General features: G+C 45.5%; 1 protein-coding gene across 4 annotated transcripts in view; it reads left to right on the top strand.

The window, feature by feature from the left end:
• Positions 1-23,292, top strand: part of LOC117360004 (protein FRA10AC1) — a 74,248-nt gene that overhangs the window by 31,277 nt on the left and 19,679 nt on the right. For all 4 annotated transcript variants that reach the window (XM_033943534.1, XM_033943532.1, XM_033943533.1 and 1 more), the window contains exons 8-9: positions 5,866-5,911; positions 18,095-18,208. In XM_033943534.1, coding sequence (XP_033799425.1) covers positions 5,866-5,911; positions 18,095-18,208 — 160 coding nt within the window. The remainder of the gene's footprint in view (positions 1-5,865; positions 5,912-18,094; positions 18,209-23,292) is intronic.

The following is a 23,292-nucleotide window of genomic DNA, read 5'->3' on the forward strand; positions in this document are numbered from 1 at the left end:
AGATCTTGTTTTCCTTCTCCAGTCGTGACAGCGATAGGAAAGATGTCAACTGAGCAGGCTCAAAAAATACATACTTTTGTGAAAGATATCACACTGCATCAGGGGTGGCCAACCTGCGGCCCCGTGAAGTATTTTGTGCGGCCCCGGTCAAGGGCGATGCAGTGTTTTCCTCTGCTGCCCCCGGGTGCTTACCGTCTTGACGGCTCCCTCCTCTGTCTTGCTGCAGCGTTTGCGCATTTGTGTGGCCCCCAGAAACATTATTTTTGGCCAATGCGGCCCAGGGAAGCCAAAAGGTTGGACACCCCTGCACTACACATTTACAAGGGTAGGTAAAAAGTTGCCCCTAAGGCCAGAACCAAAATTCTTTCCTACGTTTTTGGGTGTCACTGGTCAAATCCGGATACATTTGTACTTTTAAACCTAAAAAGGACTTCTGCTTACACTTAAAGAAACACTTCATAAGCCAATTTTTTATCTGGTGCCATTGCTACTGTGAGTAACAATGTAGCAGGTGTAACAGTTTCACTGTCAGAAAGTTCAAGCAATTCATTTAATTCAGGAGCAATTCCTTGCTGCTGATCTTGAAGTTTTGCTGGTAGGTAATAAACCTGGGATAAAGGAGGTAATCTCCAAAACCTCCATCATAAATATTTTTAACAATTCCCTAGGAGAATAAACAGCACTTCTAGGGAAGTTAATTAATCTAATGTTATTGGAGCGTGACAGATTTTCCAAGGATTCCAATTTCCTTCCAAGATTCAAATTATCTTTTATCAAGGTTTCTTGAATCTTTTTAGCCGAAGTCAATTCCTGATTCACTTTATCCACTGAATTTTTAGATTCAAGCATTAGATTTTTAGATTCAAGATTGTAAATTTTTAATATCATTTGCTTGAGCCTTTAATTGATTATCCATAAGTTGAAATTGAGGATTAATTAATGCAGGCAGATTTGCTACAAGGTCCCAAATGAAATCTAAAGTTACCTCTTGGGGTTTCTGGACTTGAGGAAAAGCAAATGTTCCCAAAGAGTGCTTTTTTTTTTTTTTTTTTCTGTCCCACGCTGTACATCCTCCTGAGAAGAACCGTCTCCACGATAGCACGTTACTTCAGAATCCAAATTCGGACTTCCCTCGACAAGAGACATATCCGGCACAGCTCCTCCGTTAAAGATTTCCACAGCCTCACGGACTCGCAGCGTCTGTGTTCCTTGGCGCTGCTCCATCCGCGGGGAGCTGGCGCTCTGAGGGCATGGGGGGTGGAGCCCTGACATTGGGACTCATGGTGGTATCGGGTCCCAAGGAGACCGCTGCCGTTCCACTTTCCCGGGGCGTCTACAGCGGGAGCGTCTCCAATGAAGTTGAAGAGATGACCTACAGACGCCACAAAAGCCCCTCTATATCGTCATAGCCAGCCAAGGAAGGGCTACGTGAGGCCCCAGCAGAGCTCTTCCCTCTCCGCTTAGGCATCATGCTTAAAGAAGAGAATAAGTAAGTAAAAAGCAAATATCCCGAGCGGGCTTCTGAGCGTGCAGCTCAGACAAGTCAAACCGTGGCCATCTTGGAATATGTCGTCATGTTTCTATATGGCCCTTGTATATGTAAATTTACAGAATACTAGCACTTTCATGAGTAAGTATACACTTGTGCGTAAAAGTGCTAGCAAAGTGACTAAATGCTATTCTGTAACAGCATACCTTAATGGTGTGGAGGGGCATAATTAAAAGATACATTTAAGTCTGTTTTGGACCTAAGTCGCTTGTTGCCCAAAGCCGAACATGGAAAAAGTCAATTTTCGAAAAATATATCCAAAATTTTTAATTTTTTTTTTTCGAAAATCATACAACTGTACGTCCAGCCGTCAGATCTTCCAAACCGCTAAGTCGTCTATCTATATACCCCATTTTCATCCAAAAATTCATCCAAGTCAAAAACGCCTAGAAAAAGACCTTTTGGACGTGGGAGGAGTCAGCAAAGTGATGGACTGGACACCCAAACATTGCACCAGAGTGGTGGGATACCTTACAAGGCACTGCTTTGAACTTGACAAAAAAGGTGCCACATACATATCTCACCACAATAACCTTATAGGTCATAACCAAGGTATCCCAAAACACTCCCCAGACCCACCCCAATAGCCCTTATGGCTGCAGGTGCTACTTATATGGCAGTACGTAAGGGTTTTGGGGGTGCACATGTTTGACCATGCATGTAGTGGTTAGAGTGACTTATGGGCCTGGGTCCTCCTCTCCATGGTTCACTAGCCACCCCCCCCAGACCACTTAAGACCTCTGTAAAGCTCTATTAGGCTTTCCTATGCCAGACTGCCAGGTTCTGATGTTCTGGAGGCAGATATGTGACGTTTTTATTACAAATTTTGTGGCAGGGGGGTGTCAGTGATCACTGGGGGAGTGTGTAGGGTCTGTACTTTGTCCCTGCAGTGGTTATCTGGTCACTTTGGATACCTTCTTGTGACTTAGACCTGGTTTTAGATGGCCTAAGTCACAACATCCAAGTTCTGTCTAGGCAGTGTTGTTAAACTTTTGGTTATACATGCAGTATGACTAAGTCAAGGACGGCCCATGTCCTGCCCAAATCCCGCCCTCACCACTCCTCCTAAAACACTCCTCCTTTTAGCTCTGGGCTTACTGCAGCACTGTGAAGGCCTAAGTCATTTTTAGATATGTCTAAAACCCGGTTTGATTATCAACACTTGGACTATTTGTCTCACTGATCGTTTAAGTGCCGATTTAGGCCGGTTTTTAGACGTATTTCCATTTCGATTATGAGCCCCATAGTGTATAAACATAAGGTGGCTATTCATTTGGCAGAGTATGGGGAGAACATAGGTGTGTCTGCCACTTAGAAAACCATTAGAAAACTCACAGAAAATTGTAAGTAACATGCTCTTGCTTCATTTATACGACTGCACTTACATCAGGTCTATGGCTGGTGTAATTAGAGAATGACACAGTGGCAGTTACCCATGGGTAACCCGCCGAAACAGTGGAGGGAGGGAGTGCTCACTGCGGGCAAAGGGACAAGACCATCCACTGCCCCGTGGAGTGGTGAATGGCCTTGTTCCCGCAGTTAAGGGAGGGAAGGTGTGTGGTCACTGATTGCGTGCTGCCCCCTCCCTCCCTACAGCCAAATCTATCTCCCTCCCTCCCTCCTTCCCCCTTACCTTCTGGTTGCGTCAAAGAAGCTTTATGTTTGTTTCCAGAGTGTTTATTGTAGTTCCAGCTGTCTTGATTTATAATCAAATATAAATTAGTAAGAAAAAAGTTTAAAGTGCAAATGCTGATTATACCTTTTGTTGGAATTAATATTGTAGTATGTATCTGTAAAAACAAGATAAATTGAAAGGTAATAAATCATTAACAGTTTAAAAATAGTCCCTACCATATCCCTAAAAAGATGGCAACTAAAATCCAAACTGAATCCAAATCCAAGATTTTGTACCGGTATTTATTTATTTTACTTTAGAGTAAAATAAATACCTTGGAAAAGCTGATTGTGCCTAGCAGCTTCCATCTACTTTTTGGGGCTTCTAGGTAAATTAAAACAACTTTTTCCGTGATCCTTAATTTGCAACTAAAGGAAGTCTACCCTTCTTAACACCTTCTCATGGTACTGCTCAAAAGGGTCCAGAGAAGGACGACCAAGATGGTTAAGGGGCTGGAGGAGTTGAAAGATTAGAGAAACTGGACCTTTTCTCCCTCGAATAGAGAAGATTGAGAGGAGATATGATCGAAACATTCAAGGTACTGAAGGGAATAGACTTAGTAGAAAAGGACAGGTTGTTCACTCTCTCCAAGGTAGGGAGAATGAGAGAGCACTCTCTAAAATTGAAAGGGGATAGATTCCGTACAAACAAAAGGAAGTTCTTCTTCACCCAGAGAGTGGTGGAAAACTGGAATGGTCTTCCGGAGTCTGTCATAGGGGAAAACACCCTCAAGGGATTCAAGACAAAGTTAGAGAAGTTCCTGCTAGTTAGGGTGCTGGTCTTTGACCAGAGGGCCGCCGTGTGAGCGGACTGCTGGGCACGATGGACCACTGGTCTGACCCAGCAGCGGCAGTTCTTATGTCCTATGGAATCTAGTCACGGCACTGACTGCACTAGACTAGAGGCTACTTGTAGAACCCAGTCCTGTACTGTTTTTTTGTGGAGCAAAGCCTGAGGCGCGTTTGCCCCCTGGGACTGTAATGAGCTGAAAATGAACAAATTGTTAAAACCTGCTTTTCTGCAAAAATATCTTAGCAACTACATTGCCTGGATAATGTTTTCATTATGTGCAATTGATTTGACTGTGCTAACTGAAAAGACTGCCGCCAGGCTTTTCAAATGGAACATGAAGCTTAAAAGACCAGCAACAGAAAGTCTATAAGAATGTTCTGTATTAACCAAGTAATTCAAATTCAGCACTGGAAAAAACATGGAATGAGTCATCTGGATCTGCTAGGAGTGTTAAATTCTGAAAATAAGGTGCTCTGAACTCAAAATTAGTGACCAGAAATCCCCCCAAAACATGAAGCAGAATTGTGCAAGTCACAGGTTTGTTCCCCCCCCACCTCTTATTTACTGCCTTGTAAATACTTTTTAATCTAGCTATTGTAAGGCTAGCAGTGAGATCTGTCAATGCCATACATGTGTACTGTACTCCCTTTGTGTGTCGATTGTTGCAAGTTGTCTGGGGGCCAGTTGCTCTAAAGTCAGCGATCGTCGCTAAACCTGTTTTCACAGCTTTAGTGATGATCGCTTTTACCGACCCAATGCACAAAATGGCTCACCACGTGTTTTTCCCTTCAGTCACCCATTTTCAGATCCGGACATGCAAATTAGCTTAAACCCCATGCAAAGTAGCCAAGCGATTGATGCACTAACATCACTTGGTTATGCAAAAAAAAAAAAAAAACCCCGGGTTTTAACTATCGACAGGTCTGCCTGGTTTTTACATTTTTTTAAAAATGGCACAGATATTTAGCGTAGCATGTGTTACGCAAAATATCTGTCCCTAAAATAAAAAAAAAGTCCTCCATCGCCAATGACGGCCCTCCCTAATGACCCACGAAAAACGCGGCACCGGGAATCCCCCTCCCCCCATGAGAGAAAGTTGGCAGGAGGATGCCCATTTCCTCCTGCCAACTGAGCCCCCAAACCATCCTCTAACCTCCTGAAAAAAAAAAATGGCAGGTGGGATGCCCACTCCCTCTTGCCTCCTGCCGGGTTTATAGACAACAACGCGGAAGACAAAGGCGCGCGCCGACAACTGAGCGCAAGATGGAGGCGTGTGCCGAAGAAAATTACTGTTTTTAGGGGCTCCGACGGGGGTTTTTGTTGGGGAGCACCCCCAGTTTACTTAATACAAATCGTGCCAGTGTTGTGGGGGGTTTGGGGGGGTTGTAACCCCCCACATTTTACTGTAAACTTAACTTTTTCCCTAAAAACAGGGAAAAAGTGAAGTTTTCAGTAAAATGTGGGGGGTTACAACCCCCTAACCCCCCCCAACGCGGCACGATCTGTATTAAGTAAAGTGGGGGTTCCACCCCACACTCCCCCCCGTCAGAGCCCTAAAAACAGTAATTTTCTTCGGCGCGCGCCTCCGCACTGCGCTAAGTTGTCTGCTCGCGCCTTTGTCCCAGCGCGCTTTTGACCTGACACCCTCCTGCCAGATATGCACACCCTAAAGAAAGTCACAGCAAGATGTCTGAAACTTTGATCCTACCCAGATGTGTTGACACCTGGACATCTGCAACAGTCATGACACCAGCCATGGAAGCTTAAGAAAACATCCTTTTTATGTGTGGTCAGGACTTACGTGTTATGCTGGGAGTTCTGATTTAATGTTTGTTTTTCCTTACAACAGTTTGGATTTCGATGGCGAACAGAGCAAGAAGTTATTTCAGGAAAAGGTGACATTTACTGAAAAGCAATGTTTTGTTAAAGCTATTTATTTTTACTTGTGCTATTTTATTTCCAGATAGTTATGTGTAAAGCATTATAAGCTAAATAGAAAGCTTCAAGTACATTCCATGCAATATGATGAACATTTTGCAAGGAGTTCCTTAGATATATCTGTTTTATCAACGTATTATGATTTATTTATTGCCTTTTAGAAGAAATTCACCCAAGGCGATGTCTGCCTTTATTGCCTGTTTCAAGTGCTGTTAAAGGTAGCTTGTTGGCCCTAACTTAATTTATGTCTAGTAGGAGTCTAGGAGGAGTGTGTGGCGCAGTGGTTGGAGCTACAGCCTCAGCACCCTGGGGTTTTGGGTTCAAACCCCGTGCTGCTCCTTGTGACTCTGGGCAAGTCACTCAGTCCTCCATAGCCCCAGGTACGTTAGATAGATTGTGAGCCCACCGGGACAGAGAGGGAAAAATACTTGAGTACCTGATTGTAAAACCGCTTAGACAACCTTGATAGGCGGTATATAAAAAAACCTAATAAACTTGAATAAACTTGAAACTTGAATACTGCTGCCAACTTTTCCCTATTGAGATTCCACTGCCTCCTTCCCATTAAGCCTCTTCCTTTACTGTCTTGGCAGAATGGGACAGGGTGGCACTGCATCCTTTCTCTTGCTGGGCCCTGTAGGATTGCACTCTTTCTTTGTCCTTGTTATCTCTGGTGAAACACTGCAAGTCTGGAGGGGGTATCACTGCCTCTTTTCTCTAAGTGGGATGCTATTGTATTCTTTTACGCACTCCCTGCTGGGCATCGCTCCTTCCTTTCCTTTGCGAACTGCAGTAGGATACCACTACCTTTTTTCTTGTTAAGTTTTTAATTTAAGATGAGAGAAATTTGAAAAACTAACTTAAAAAAAAAAAAAGGAAACCCATTTTATATTCAGGCCAATCAGTTACTTATTTAAACAATATTTTAAAACCTTTAACACAGAGACTGTAGCTTACCTTTTGAACAGTATGGGGGTAGTGTTATAACAGTGCCTCTTTGAGGAATCTAAAATGGTACTTTCGGTCTGTGTCCCAGAAATGCAAAAGAGAGTGATCAAGTATTTTTATATCACATTCATTCAAACAAATTGTAATGTAGTACTGTATTGTTTATATTTTTCAAACATCGATATGATTGCATTTCTTCATTTACTCTCTCATCTTTACTAACTATGTTATGTTATGTTATAAACTGACGCCTAAGCAAGCCCAGGTGCTGCTAGGCAGAATTCTATAAAGGACACCTAGCCATTGATTGACAACTGGCCCTTACCACCCCCTAAATAGGAGGGGCTAAGTGCATCTGTGGTCACTGCATTGGTCCGGCACTCTACCAGCAATTTAAATAATAATAATAATAACTTTATTTTTCTATACCATCTTAATCTTACGACTTCTAGGCGGTTCACAGAGAAGAATAGCTGTGCATTCAGCGAATTACAACATACAGATAGAGAAGAGGTCACAGAGCGATCAGAGATTACAATGGTGCATATTGGCAAGAAGAATTATATATTTAGATTACAATATAATTTTTACATATTACATTGATATGGTTGGAAAGCCAGCGAATAACAGAATACAAATAGTGAAGAAGACATTGAAGAGTTGGAGAATACGGAATACAAAGTACCGTTAATGGGGGAAAAGTGGATTCAGTATGGTGAGCGGTAGAGAATGACACGGGGAAAAAATCTGTCCCCGTCACTGCACTGTCCCCGGCCCACCATCCTTTGCACCGCCCCGTCACCGCCGTTCCTTTCACCGCCCCGTCACCGTCACCGCCATCCCTTTCACCGCCCCGTCACCGCCACTGCCATCCCATTCACCGCCCCGTCACCGTCCCCGTCTAGCACCCATTTTCTTCCCTCCGCTCCCCCATAGTCTGGCATCTGTCTTCTTCCCTTCCAGCGTCTTCTCCCCACTCTGCCTTCCACATTTCTTTTCAGGGTCTGTTCCTCTCTACCCTCTTTCAATGTCTGTTCTATTCCTTTCCACCACCACCCTTCCCTCCCTCCTTTACCATCTGTTCCTTTCTACCACCCTTCTTTCATATCTTCTATCAGTCCCCCCACCATCACTAGCAGTCTCTCTTCTCCCTTACCATGAGCAAATAGAAATTCTGAAAATTGTATTGCTGAGGCATTATTTCTAGTACGCCTTTTTTTCCAGATGGATAATGACATCAATTTTATAATTCTTACTGTCTGCTCTGATTTCATTCACAATTTGGTTTGTGTTTTGTACCTGAGGATTCCATGAGGCATTTAACCTTTTCCTGTCTCTTCTGTGATTTCAAGTTGATTCCTTCAATAATGGAGTCTCAAGGCAGTAGCAGTTTTCTATTTTGGGCTCTTTTGACATTGTTTAAGGGATTTCTTGTACATTTAGTGCTGGTCTTCTTTGATGAGGTCACTTCAGAATCTATTTCCAAGGAAGAGAAACTTTTTCCCTTTCACCCCCTCCTTCCTTGTGTGAGCCGGAACACGCGGTCCCCGCAAGCAAGTAATTTTAAATCATTTTCATTCTATTCATTCATAGAAATTAAAGTCTAGATAATGCCAGTCACATAACAAAACATGATTTTACAAAAATAATTCCCTGCACAGTCAAGCCTGCAAGGATTACTAGATGTCTTTCAGCAGCTCCCCTCCCTCCCTCCCCCTTACCTTTGTGGCCAAGTCAAAATGATCTACCAACAATAAAATTTTAAAAACACAAAGCACGCTGTACGCAGAGAAAATGTTAATTATCATTTATATTCCGCGGGTTTTCAAAGAGGTCAAGGCAGATGACTTTATGCAATGTCACCTCAGTAACAACTATACAAAAATAGACAAATATTCCCCCTCCCTTTTTACTAAACTGCGATAGCGGTTTTTAGCGCAGGGAGCTGCGCTGAATGCCCCACGCTGCTCTCGACGCTCTTAGGCTCCCTGCGCTAAAAACCGCTATTGCGTTTTAGTAAAAGGGGGCCATAGTGCAAAATATAGACAGCAGATATAAATTCTCAAAACGGACACATTTTGATCACTAAGTTGAAAATAAAATCATTTTTCCTACCTTTTTGTCTGGTGATTTCATGAGTCTCTGGTCCTTCTTCTGATCCTTCTTCTTTCTTCTCCTGCCCCCCCCTTTCTTTCTCTCTCCCCCTGGCTCCCCTCTTTCTTTCTCTCCCTCTTGACCCCCTCTTTATTTCTGCCTTTCTTTCTCTCTCCCCTTGGTCCCCCTCTTTCTTTCTTTCTGCCTTTCTTTCTCTCTCCCCCTGACCCCTCTTTATTTCTGCCTTTCTTTCTCTCTCCCCCTAGCCCCCACAAAGCCATCGTGCCAATTTCTCCACTTCCACGATTCTTTCCCTACCCTCATCCCCAAGCCAGCAGCCGATTTCACCCTGCTCCTTCCTCGATGTCCTGATGTCTTGAACTTCATCGGGCAGCAGCAGCATTCACAATTCACTGATGTTGCCCGCTTCAGGCCTTCCTCTCTGTCGGGTCCTGTCTTCATGAAAACAGGAAGTAGGCAGGACCCGGCAGAGAACAAGGCCTGAAGCCGGCAACAGCAGCAAATTGTAAACGCTGCTGCTGCCCGAAGAAGGTAATGGAGCACCGAGGCAGACCGCTTCTCCTCCCTCCCAGCCGAATCCCCGCTGACCCTCCTATCTCCCCCTCCCCCGTGAACCTTTCCGACCCTCTCAGCGAGAGCAGCAAACCTCCTTCGCGGCTTTCTCCTCCCTCTGCCGCGTCACTGATGACGTCATCAGTGATGCAGCAGAGGGAGGAGAAAGTCGACGCTACTGGAGGGAGGTTTGCTGCTTTCGCTGGGAGGGTCGGAAAGGTTCACTTGGGGGGGGGAGATAGGAGGGTCAGCGGGGGTTCGGCTGGGAGGGGGGAGAAGCGGTCTGCCTCGGTGCTCCAAGGCCTGGCGCCATTACCTTTTTCGCCCCTCCCGCCCCCCCTTTGTACGCTACTGCTCTCCAGCTCTCCTTAGTTTGCCGGTTTTCTTTTTCGGCGACCGGCACGCTTTCAAAGAGCCGCGCACGCGCGGCAGCTCAAAGTTCAATCTTCTGCTCTGCTGCAACTTCCTCTTTCCGGTTGGGTCAGAGCAGAAGATTGAATACTGAGCAGCCGTGCGTGCGCGGCTCTTTTGAAAGCGTTCCGGTCGCCGAAAAAGAAAGCCGGCAAACTAAGGTGAGGTGGAGAGAGGAAGCTGGTTAAACGATCGAGCCGGCGTGCGGGTGGGCGGATGGGGGTGCGGGGACCGCACGATCCTTTATGCCTCACTGCGGTGACAAGACCATTCACCGCTCCACGGGGCGGTGATGGCCTTGTCCCCGTCCCCGCAGAGGCTGCTAATTTTCATTCCCCGTTTTTGGCGGGTTACCCGCAGCTAAACGCAGTAGCCACGGGTAAACCGCCACCGTGTCATTCTCTAGTGAGCGGTAACTTTGAAAGGGAGGGGGGGAGGAAGTCTAGCTATGAAATAAATTCAGCGCTTGGCTGAATATGAGCATGCAGGCAGTGACCCTTCTTGCGTGCCTCATTAGTTTTGGGCTTGCTGCGCATTAAATCCAAAACATAACGCCCTTTAGTGAAAGAGTTCCTTAAACAAGCATTCCCAAAACCAAAAGTTCTTTTTTCACATACTTTAATTGAAACTGAATATAAGAGTGTTTATATTGTTTCGTTTGCTCTCTTGGATCCTACACACTGGATGTCAATAGCGGTGCTTTGGAAACCTCTCACTTCTCACGCCACTGGGTATGCATTGACATATACCAGACCTAAAAAATTCCTGACATGGAACAAACCTCACCATACTTTATTGTTCTGTTATTAATGTTCTTTCTCACTGTGCTGTTTTGCTGGCAATGGCTCCCAAAACACTTCTGTTTTGCAGCACTTGGGTATGTTCAGTCTTGAATGGCAAAATTACTATGTCTCAGAAGCTGAAGGGAGCAAGCCGTGTAGTGATAACACCGGAGGCTTAGTATCCATGGGACAGACATGACAATGTTGTGCAACATATGGCATGTGCAAATCATATGACATGTGGTGGAGATGGGGAGGGGCACTTAGGGATGTAGTTGTCAATGTGGGCTACCCTTAAGATCAGTGGTCTCAAACTCAAACCCTTTGCAGGTACTTGGAGGGCCTCAGAAAAAAATAGTTAATGTCTTATTAAAGAAATGACAATTTTGCATGAGGTAAAACTCTTTATAGTTTATAAATCTTTCCTTTTGGCTAAGTCTTAATAATAATATTGTAATTTATAGCTAAAGAGACATATGATCAAGAAACTGTTTTATTTTACTTTTGTGATTATGATAAACATACTGAGGGCCTCTAAATAGTACCTGGCGGGCCGCATGTGGCCCCCGGGCTGTGAGTTTGAGACCACTGTTTAAGATGTTATTTTACTACTGACTCTTGCTATTTTCAGCACAGGTCCAGTTTTATGTAATGAGACCTAGTTACTAACAACTGGTAGTACCAGTAAAATAGCAGCTGTTAAAGGTAGCCCACTTTCATGACATCCCCCTTTAATGTGCATAGTTTCAGGACATATTCAAGCAAAAGGGCCATTAAGTATTTAGGGCTGGTTTTTTTTTCATCTGTGTGTTATGTGTGGCTCCAATGGCTCTTTTATATTTAAAATTAAGGACTTCTATTTAAGTAATATTACTGCATTTTCTAATCTGCAGCTTACACTTCTCCCTTCGTATTTGCTGTGATAGGGGATTAACAGACCCGCGAATACAGAAAAACAGTGAATAACTTTTTCATATGTTCGCTGTTTTCTATTAAAAAACATTGTGAATATGGTGAAACCGTGAATAACATGGCGGGAGACCTGGCCTGTTCCTGAAGGAGAGGCAAAACAACGTGGGAATCAGCGATTTTCTCTGTAAACGCTTGGAATCAGCGATTTCTCTATGCAAACTGATGTAATGGGGGGGGGGGGAAGAGCCAGCAAACTAAAAACCGCAAATAATCAAAACCGCGAATGCTGAAATCACATAAACGGAGGGAGAAGTGTACTAAAAAGAAATTCTTGTACCTTATTAACCACTAGGGGGCGTGAATAGTTAAAATCAAAGTGGATAGATTTTTCAAATTAGAATTTTCATTTTTTAAAGCAGTGTCTCGCAAACTTTCCGACTGGCGGCACACTAAATCCAGTGCCCCGGCTGGAAGGCACCTGGATGTACGCGGATGTCGACACGATGATGTCGTGTGCATGTGTGATGTCATCATGTCGACGTCCATATATGCGTGGAGGCCCATATGACCACAATTCGCTTCAGTGGCGGGATCCGGGAGGTGCGGGGAGAGGAGGAGAGTCACGTCCTGTAGGCAGTCAGCCGGCATGAATGACTCTCCTCCTCGCCAGTGTGTTGCGGCACACCTGAAATCTCAGGAGGCACACTGGTGTGCCGCAGCACACAGTTTGTGATACACTGTTTTAAAGTATCCATAAATGTTGTAGAATGTTAATCTATTTTCTACATACCAGTTTAATGGTACTGTGTATCTTTTATTGCAGTCGGATATCTTTGTGCTAACTTTGCATATTTATTATCGTATTGAACATATTTGCAATCTGAACTTTGGATTTCATTTGGGAAAATTTTATTTTTCTTTTTAGATAATGTAGGAGAAACTCCTTAGGGCTCCTTTGACAAAGCTGTGCTATTGATTAACGCTGAGCTGAATGCAAAGAAGCTCATTCTGTTCCCCATGGGCTTCTTCGCATTGAGAGCGTCACTAATCGGTAGCGCATCTTTGTAAAGGTAGCCCTTAGTAAACTGGGTTCTTCACAGAAGAAGTTGTAATTATAGTCATACAAAGTTGTATAAAATATTTAGTAATACTGTGCTTGTAGGAAGTTTTTGTGAAAACCCTCTTCAGAAATCACCTCCTTCTGACCATTGTTTAAGACTACTTCTGAAATATTTAGTGTAATTTTTTTATTATTTGTTGTTATGAGCTAAAAGGGGGAAATGACACTTAAGTCAAAAAATTGGCAATAGGACCTCTTGTGCGGCTCACAGCTCCCTGCCGCATTCCAATTCTCCGCTCACCTCAAAAACTGCAAGGAGAACACTGGCACAGCACCGATTCTCCAGCGCTGCCAGGGTCCTTCTCTGCACAGTTCTTCTGCCACAGTCCATTCCCACTGTGAAGCAACTTCCTGTTTCCATTTGGATGGACTGTGACAAAGGAACTGTGCAGAGGCCTGTGGGCGGCACCAGAAAATTGCTCCTGTGCCAGCGATCTCCTTGTACTTTTTGAGGTGAAGGGGGGCTTGTAACTAGGTGGGGAGGTCATTTGGTGGAATGCGGGGGTGGGGCGGGAGGGAGGAAGAAAGGAGAGATGCTGAATGGGAGGGGCTGAAAAGAGGAACATGCATGGAGGGGAGCGGAAAGAGATGGTTGCACATGGATGGAGGAGAAAGCAAGAAGGGAGGGAAAGGAGGTGGTGCACATGGATGGAGGGAAGTGGAAGAGGAGGGAAGAGATGGTGCAAAATGGTGTAAATGGATGGAGGGACAGAGGCATATGGATGAAGGAGAGGGGAAGACATGGAGAGGTAAATAGATTTGAGATGGAGGCAGAAAACGGAATATGAAAATCAGAGTCAAAGATGGATGTAGTGTAAACGGTGAAGAAGGAGAGGAAAACAGGAGGCCTTGGAAACAGAATATGTCAATTTTGAAAATTTACACCTGTTTTTATATTTTGAACTGATCAGGAAGAAATGCATTTCTTTCTATTTCGTTTGTGGTGTACTGTGTGCAGAGTCTGGCATGTTAAGGTTTTGTTTGTGAACAATAGTAGTTTTAGTTTGTAGGTTTGCATTTGAAAAGGTTTTTTCTGCATGTGAGACTTTGGTTGGTATCATGGCTCCAAGTAGGAAGATGTTTTTCAGCTCTCCTTCAGCTTTTTTGGACTCAAAATAGCCCTAACTTAAAAATTAGTGATCACTGTCCTACCACCTACTGTATTTTTGCAGTGATTTGTGTTGAGAGTGGGCATTGAAGAACTCGTAGGACTTTACAGTTAGTGCAATGTATGTTGTTTATTAAAATTAAATAATTACAAAAAAAAGAAATAGGATGCTGTGCTAGATGACCCATTGGCCTGACCCAGTATTGCTATTCTTATGCTCTTTGCAGGGTTTTGTATTATTCCTTGATGTACTTTGGCACTGAAGGGGAGTTTTCTGTAGCAGTTACTGAGGTGATTTTGCATCTGTCTTGACCTCTCTGAGAAAAAGCAAAATATAAATGATAGTTAATTAAACTAAGCATGCTTTGTGTAGTTTAATTATGTGGTTACCATTATGTATCTGCTATAAGAAAAGCCTTAGCATGCATGCGCACTTCAATCTCCATGCGGCCGTGATCAGTGATCCATGGCTCCGTGCTACTACATGCGTAGTAGGAGCCTCCGGCAGTTTCCAACACGTGCGGTGGTTTCCCCAGTAACGTTCATGCCCTGATCTCCGACGCTGGCTGACTTCTGACGCCTCTTCTTCTCACCCCCAGACCAGCAGCAGCAGCAGCCACGGGGCATTTGCTAGGCTGGCCCACTTTGATAATGCAAGCCAGGCCGGCCTAGCAAAAGCCCCAAGGCTGCCCGGCCTAGCGGATGCTGGACAGTGAGCAGGTAAGGGAGAAGGTCTACAGCTGGACAGGGGGAGCAGGGAAGGAGTGCTGCTGGACAGGATGGAAGTAAAAGGAAGAGAGAAGGGCTACTGCTGGACAGGGGGAGCAGGAAAGTGGTGCTGCTGGACAGGGGGGAGGTAAAAGGAAGGGAGAAGGGCTACTGCTGGACAGGGAGCAGGGTAGGGGTGCTGCTGGACAGGGGGAAGGGAAAAGGAAGGGAAAAGGGCTACTGCTGGACGGGGAGCAGGGAAGGGGTGCTGCTGCTGGACAGGGGGGATGTAAAAGGAAGGGAGAAAGGCTACTGCTGGACAGGGGGAGCAGGGAAGGGGTGTTGTTGGACAGGGGGAGGGAAAAGGAAGGGAAAAGGGAAGACAGACAGGGGGAGAGAGACAGAAAGAAAAAAAATGAAAGAGAAAGAAATGCCTAAGTCTGCACATCTATTCTAGCACCCGTTAATGTAACAGGCTAAAAGACTAGTTGATAATAAGATTATATTGTGTGTGTATGAAAAATGAATGGAAGGGCATTACAATTAGTACTATTATTATGGGGTGGGGTCTGGGGCAGGGCTTGGGTGTGGTCTAGGGTGGAGTATTTGGGCCCTCCCAAACAAAAAGCGTTCCACTGCCTATGAACCACACCCACATGAACCACGCCCAAACTCGGTCCTTAACCACATCTATTTTCTGCTAGGCATCTATCTCAGAGTAGATGCCTACTGAGTTAGGGGCCTACCAGCTAATTATTTTTTTTTAATGGCACTTTTCAATTAATGGTGATGATTAAGCCAAATTGAATAGGTGCCTAGATTTGCTAACTCCAGGTGCCGTTTATAGAATCTGAGCCTAACTGCTTAGCAGGGACTTTATCTTACAATTAGTATGGAGTAACTATTATTGTATCAGATAGCACAGACCAGGTTACACACAACCTCAAGTTACTGGCAAAAATCCCATTCATTTTCCTCAGCACAGCCAACTCACAAAATTATAAAATGAAAAGAAAATTTGTTTATAATTTTGTGAGTTGGCTGTTCTGAAGAAAATGGAGGAGCATCGAGATAGCTTTGTGTGAAACAGGGCCTCTGTCGAATCTGACTGATGACAGTTTATTTGTGAACGACTGCTTTTTTCTCCTGTTATCTGAACCAACTTCACTTATTGTGGCTTACTTTAGTCCTGAAGTACTCCTGCGTTTAAGAAAATCATACTGCGCCTTTGATTGTTGTTATGAACAGTTGTATTTTGTGGAGTTTTTTGAGAGGCCAGTGACTGTGCTTAGCCCTACTTTTGCATGACTTTGTTGTGCTAAAATAAGTGGGTATACTTATTCTGAGGTCTCTTTTTTCTCCACTTTTTTTTGTGATGTTGCAGCTGTATTATCATAGGGGTCCTTACTGTTTAAATATTTTCTTAGATTTTGTTATTTATATATAGTATACCGTATTTTCACGCAAATAACGCGCACCCGTATAAAACGCGCACACGGGTATAGCGCGCAGAAATCACGATGATATGTACAAAAACTTTGGTATACCGCGCTCACGGGTATACCGCGCATGCTGCCCGACGCTCCTTTCGCCCGCCCTGACTTTCCGACTCTCCGTTCACCCCCCCCTGACTTCCGTGCACTGTCCCCCCTTGAAGGTCTGTCCCCATCCTGAAAGCCTGATGCCCCCCCCCCGACGTCCGATACATCCCTCCCCCCGAAGGACCGCCGACTCCCCAACAATATCGGGCCAGGAGGGAGCCCAAATCCTCCTGGCCACGGCGACCCCCTAACCCCACCCCGCACTACATTACAGGCAGGAGGGATCCCAGGCCCTCCTGCCCTCGACGCAAACCCCCCTCCCCCCAACGACCGCCCCCCCCAAGAACCTCCGACCACCCCCCCAGCCGACCCGCGACCCCCCTGGCGACCCCCACGACCCCCCCACCCCCCTTCCCCGTACCTTTGGTAGTTGGGCCAGAAGGGAGCCCAAACCCTCCTGGCCACGGCGACCCCCTAACCCCACCCCGCACTACATTACGGGCAGGAGGGATCCCAGGCCCTCCTGCCCTCGACGCAAACCCCCCTCGCCCCCAACGACCGCCCCCCCCAAGAACCTCCGACCGCTCCCCCAGCCGACCCGCGACCCCCCTGGCGACCCCCACGACCCCCCCACCCCCCTTCCCCGTACCTTTGGTAGTTGGCCGGACAGACGGGAGCCAAACCCGCCTGTCCGGCAGGCAGCCAACGAAGGAATGAGTCCGGATTGGCCCATCCATCCTAAAGCTCCGCCTACTGGTGGGGCCTAAGGCGCGTGGGCCAATCAGAATAGGCCCTGGAGCCTTAGGTCCCACCTGGGGGCGCGGCCTGAGGCACATGGTCGGGTTGGGCCCATGTGCCTCAGGCCGCGCCCCCAGGTGGGACCTAAGGCTCCAGGGCCTATTCTGATTGGCCCACGCGCCTTAGGCCCCACCAGTAGGCGGAGCTTTAGGATGGATGGGCCAATCCGGCCTCATTCCTTCGTTGGCTGCCTGCCGGACAGGCGGGTTTGGCTCCCGTCTGTCCGGCCAACTACCAAAGGTACGGGGAAGGGGGGTGGGGGGGTCGTGGGGGTCGTGGGGGTCGCCAGGGGGGTCGCGGGTCGGCTGGGGGAGCGGTCGGAGGTTCTTGGGGGGGGCGGTCGTTGGGGGCGAGGGGGGTTTGCGTCGAGGGCAGGAGGGCCTGGGATCCCTCCTGCCCGTAATGTAGTGCGGGGTGGGGTTAGGGGGTCGCCGTGGCCAGGAGGGTTTGGGCTCCCTTCTGGCCCGATATTGTCGGGAAGTCGGCGGTCCTTCGGGGTGGGGTGCGAGTGGTCCTGCCGGGGGGGGGGGGGATGTATCGGACGTCGGGGAGTCGGCCGTGCAAGAGGGCTTGGGCTCCCTCTTGCTCCGATCGTGGATGCGGGTGCGGGTGGGAGCGCGTGCGAGCGGTCGTTCGGGGTGGGGGTGCGAGCGGTCCTGCTGGGGGGGGTGAATCGGGCGTCGGGCGGGGTGGGAACTATGTTTTAAAACTTTTGTATACCGCGCTCACGCATATAACGCGCGAGGGGTATGCGCGGTAGGTAAAAACGCGTATAACGCACGCGTTATATGCGTGAAAATACGGTAGTTCTTGTGATTTTCTTGCTAAATTAGTACACAGTCGTTAATGGAGAAAATAGAGCAAAGGCATTTATACAGGTGTGGATAACAAAAAACCTTAACATGGAGGAAAGACTTTTTACACACGCAGAGTTTTGACAATCATCATCCTTGAATGTAGGCCGCTGATTAGCTCCCTGCACTTTCCCATAGTATCATGAGTTTTGGGTTGAGTGAGGGAGGTATGGAGTTAGTTTTTAAAGAGAGATCCCAACATATACAAGAAGCCAGCACATAATCTCATACAGTCAGCGGATTGCAACATTGTTAACTATGAAATTTACTGCTTTCTTTAATTTTGTGTAGGTCAGTTTTTCTGTGGGAGCAAGCATTGTGATGAGAAGGAAGGACTGAAAAGCTGGGAGGTGAATTTTGGTTATACTGAACATGGTGAGAAAAGGAATGCTCTTGTTAAACTGAGTAAGTTTTTGTAAAGTTAACACTCTTTAGAAAATTGGTAGTCATCATCAGTAAATACACTAATGTAATGTTTTCCTTTTTTTTTTTTTTAATTCTTTATTTATCATTTTAAAATGTTTAACAAAATCAAAACATTTTGTACAGAAAGATTGTCAGATCAGACACAAAATAACAAGAAATCATTTATATAATATTGAAAAATTCTAATCAAACAATCTCAAGTCCTCTATACTGTGATCCAAGATTTATATGAGTGAACTTAAGGAAATCAAATGTTTTCCTTTTTTGGGGGGTGAAGAGGAGGAAGCAAGAATGAGGATGGAAGTACCTAGTTTAGTTTCATTCATTTTGGTCAAGTTTATCGCTAACATATGAGATCAGCAAAAATATATTACAGAGAAACAGAGAAAAATGAAGACAGATAAAGACCATATGGCCTATCTAGTTTCTGCTGATGCATGCCATCTGCTCTCTTTCACTCCCTTAGAGATCCTTTAAGTCTGTCCCTATACACTTTATGATGAAGATCATTGACCATTTTAGTAATCGCCCTCTGGACCGACTTCATTCTGTTTATATACCATACCATATAATTTCTTATATCCTGCAATTTTCAGCATTGCGGCTTACAATAAGATTTGGGATCCGTTATTATATTAACAAATAGATTCTAAATAGCATATTGGATAGCAATCAGTCATTATAAGGAGAAAAGATAAATCTTTAACATTCTCCTGAAGCTGTGATAGGAGGAGACCTGACGTACAGAAGTATAGAGGTAGGCTATTTCTGACTTTGGGTCCCAGTGAATCATGCCTAGGGAGGTGCTTTAGGTGGCCTAATGCCACTTCCGGCATTAGCCAGCATTCAGTGGCCTAAAGTGCCTCTGTAGGCATGATTCTGTTTCTGTTTCAAATCTCTATATTAAGAGATTAACAATTATAGAGATAAGTACATAATACTGAAAATAAGGTGCAATCAGAAACTGAGATGCAACCAGGAGCAACAAGCACCCATTTACAATGAGTAAACAAGAACAATTATATGAAGCCATAAGAACAAACTAGTTCAGTAGGAGACTCATGGGAATTATAACTAACGAAGTCAACATATCGCTGAAGAAATTCGACCACATCACAGAAGTATACCACGACTCACACTGGCTCCCAATACAAGCGAGAGTACTCTTCAAATTCTACTGCCTACTATTTATAGCCATAAATGGAGACAGTCCAGTCTATTGGAACAATCGACTAATTTAATCCACCTCAACCAGACACGGGAGAACTCACACACCATTCACACACCCTCCAACCAAAAACGTCAAACGAAATAAACTATACGAATACCTCCTAGCCACTCGAGCTGCAACAGTAGACCACCAAATCTACAATCTATTGACCACAGACTACAAAACCTTCAAAAAAGAAATAAAAACCCTTCTATTCAAAAACCGCATAAAACCGATCTAACACAGTCAGAACTGTCACAAAGATCACCTGCTACACTCTCTAATCCTTAGCAACTTAAAAAATATACACTCCTTATGTGCATCTAATGTCCTGATGTACTTCTTTCTTTATTTTTTAAATTCTTTATTGGTTTTTAATCAAAAACAGTGTCATACAAATGAAAGAACAAAAGATATTCCACATATTACACTATTATCTATACAGGTAATATAAATATTATTCAATAATTTCATTTTCCTGCGTATAATAATATCATAATATATTCTAATATACAATACAAATAAAGAATAAAGTTACCCAAATATCACTATCAATATTTGTTCCTCTCCCTCCAACCCCCTTGGATGTGTAAAAATAAATAAACCAAAGAAAAGAAGAGATATGATGAAAATACATTATTATGTTTTTACAAATTTAGTCAATGGGCTCCAAATTTTATTAAATACCTCACTAAAACCTCTACATTCTGCGTTAATTCGATCGTATCTGTATGTAGTACACATTCACCCACCAAAATGTATAATTAATTCTATCATGGTTTTTCCAATTACTTGTAATCAATTGAATGACTATACCTGTTAGGATCATAAATACACGACTCTTATATTTATCTAGAGTGGGTTTCACATGTAAAATTGTTCCACAAATTATAGCCTCATATGACATTGGAGCATTTGAATCTAGTACTAAATTTATTTGTCCCCAAATTGACTTCCAATATATTAATATAAATGGACAAAAACACAACAGATGATCCAAAGTCCCTATACCTAGACTTCTAATGTACCTCTGTACTTCTAATGACCGTATGTACTTCTAATGTCCTGACATGACATACATGTAATTTGCCTTGCACCTCAAGGTAAAGGCGGAATAGAAATCACTAATGTAATGTAATATAAGATGATGCACAAATAAAGTAATAAGATGTAGGCGTGATTCTGGCATCAAATTTTTAGGTACCAGTAGATACCTTAAAACTCAGTTAAAAACACCATTTGAACGGTGTTTTTAACTGAGTTTGGGCGCCTAAAAAAATTGGCGCCAGTTCGAGAATCTGGGAGTCTGGAGTTGGCAGTAGAGGAGAAGGGTACAGATGAGAGACACTTACCTGATGAACAGAGTTCCTGGGGAGGAGTATGCAGAGAGATAAGAGAGGAGAGATACTGAAGAGCTGCTGAGTGAATGCACTTGTAAGTCAATAAGAGGAGTTTGAGGAAATGGATAGGGAGCCAATGAAGCGACTTGAGGAAAAGGGGTATTGTAAGCATAATGATAAGGTAAAATTATGGTCTTACCTGTTAATTTTCTTTCCTTTAGAAGCAGCAGATGAATCCAGACTAGTGGGTATAGCTCACATCGACCAGCAGGTGGAGATAGAGAACTGATTAACAGTTGGCCTTAAAGCCTGGTGTTCCGTCTGTTGATTCAGTTATGCACTCTGCCCAAGCACCCCGAAAGGAGAATGAGCCGCAACAAACTCCATTCCAGTAGAAAATGTGCCTTTCTCTTCTTAATATGATCATCTGTCTCTCTCTTGTACCTTTTTTTTTTTTTTTTTTTCAGTAATGAAATAATACACTTACCAACCATAGCCCCAACCAACCCAATCAACTAAACACCCTACACACAACCAGTGCCTTTGGGGAGGGGCTCTGGATTCATCTGCTGCTTCTAAAGGAAAGAAAATTAACAGGTAAGACCATAATTTTACCTTCCATAGCAAAGCAGCAGATGAATCCAGACTAGTGGGATGTAGCAAAGCAAACTCAAACTGGGTGGGACGCCAATGCCGCCTCTGTCAGCACTGCCGCGCCAAAACTCGCCTCTGCATGGGCCGCCACATCTAAACGATAATGCTGTGAAAAAGTATTTGTCGACGACCAAGTGGCCGCTCGGCAAATTTTCTCTAAAGACATCCCCCCGGACTCCGCCCAAGAGGCCGCCAAAGCCCGAGTGGAATGAGCATGAAGGTGCTCCGGTACCTTCTTCCCTGACAACACATACGCCGAAGCAATAGTGTCCTTGACCCAACGCGCAATGGACGCTTTAGACGCCGCCACCCCTTTGTTTTTACCCGCGAAAGCGACAAAGAGATGGTCCGACCGACGAAAATCATTCGTCACTTCCAAATAATGGAGAAGCATACGGCGGACATCTAGCAGCCGTAAAGACACAAAACGTTTCCCCCAATCCTCCCTCCAAAAGGAAGGCAGGAACAAACTCTGGTTCACATGAAAGGAAGAAATAACCTTCGGCAGGAAGGACGGCACCGTACGCACCGACACCCCCGTCTCCGAAAAACGCAAAAAGGGTTCTCTGCAAGAAAGCGCCTGCAGCTCCGATACTCGCCTTGCTGAAGCCATCGCCACCAAAAAAACTTTTCAGTGTGACATCTTTCAACGTGGCCGCTGACAGGGGCTCAAAAGGTGCCCCCTGCAACTTCCCAAGGACGAGTTTCAGATCCCACGTTGGACAAATACGCTTTACCGGCGGGCGGATATGGTTCACCCCCTTGAGGAAACGGACCACGTCCGGCTGCGACGCTAGAGCCGAGCGATCCACCCGGCCCCTGTAACAGGCAATGGCCGCCACCTGAACCTTTAAAGAGTTGTAGGCTAACCCTTTCTCCACGCCCTCCTGCAGGAAAGCAAGAATAGCCGGCAGAGAAGCCTTGAAGGGCGCCACTCCCTGGCGACCGCACCATGCCTCAAAAATCTTCCAGACTCTCGCATAGGAGGCTGACGTCGAAAGTTTCTTGGCTTTAAGCAGAGTGGCGATCACCCTCTCTGAATAGCCCTTCTTTTTTAGCCTTGACCGCTCAATAGCCAGGCCGTAAGACCAAAGCGGGCCGGATCTTCTATCCATATGGGCCCCTGAGTCAGTAAGTCAGGCGTTACCTGGAACGCCACCCGCTCGCCTACCGACAGCTGAATCAGATCTGCGTACCACGGCCGACGCGGCCAATCCGGAGCCACCAGGATGACTCTGCCGCGAAAGCGAGAGATGCGCTGCAACACTCGCCCTATCATGGGCCACGGCGGGAACACATACAGAAGGGAATTCGGAGGCCATGGGAGAGCTAACGCGTCCACCCCCTCCGAACCCTCTGTCTTGCGTCTGCTGAAGAACCGAGGCAACTTCGCATTGCGGGACGAGGCCATGAGATCCATCTCCGGCAAGCCCCACCGACGGACTAGCCGGCTGAACGCTCGAGGAGACAACTCCCACTCTCCCGGATCCAGAAGATTTCTGCTGAGAAAATCCGCTTGCACGTTTTCGTGACCTGCAATGTAAGCCGCCGACAGAAGCGGCACATGCCTCTCCGCCCATCGAAACAAATTTCTTGCCTCTTCTGCTAACTGCGGACTCCGGGTGCCCCCCTGCCGATTGACATAGGCGACCGCTGTGACACTGTCCGAAAAGACTCTGGTTGGCTTGTCCTGAATCAGTGACTGAAAAGCCAGCAGCGCCAGCCTGACCGCCTTTAATTCCAACAAATTGATGGGCCACTGGGCCTCCTGGACGGACCACCTCCCCTGCACTGACGCCTGCAGGCACTGGGCCCCCCAACCCTGCAGACTGGCATCCGTGGTGACCACTATCCAGTCC

The sequence above is a fragment of the Geotrypetes seraphini genome, chromosome 4 (assembly GCF_902459505.1).
Source record: "Geotrypetes seraphini chromosome 4, aGeoSer1.1, whole genome shotgun sequence".
Lineage (NCBI taxonomy): Eukaryota > Metazoa > Chordata > Amphibia > Gymnophiona > Dermophiidae > Geotrypetes > Geotrypetes seraphini.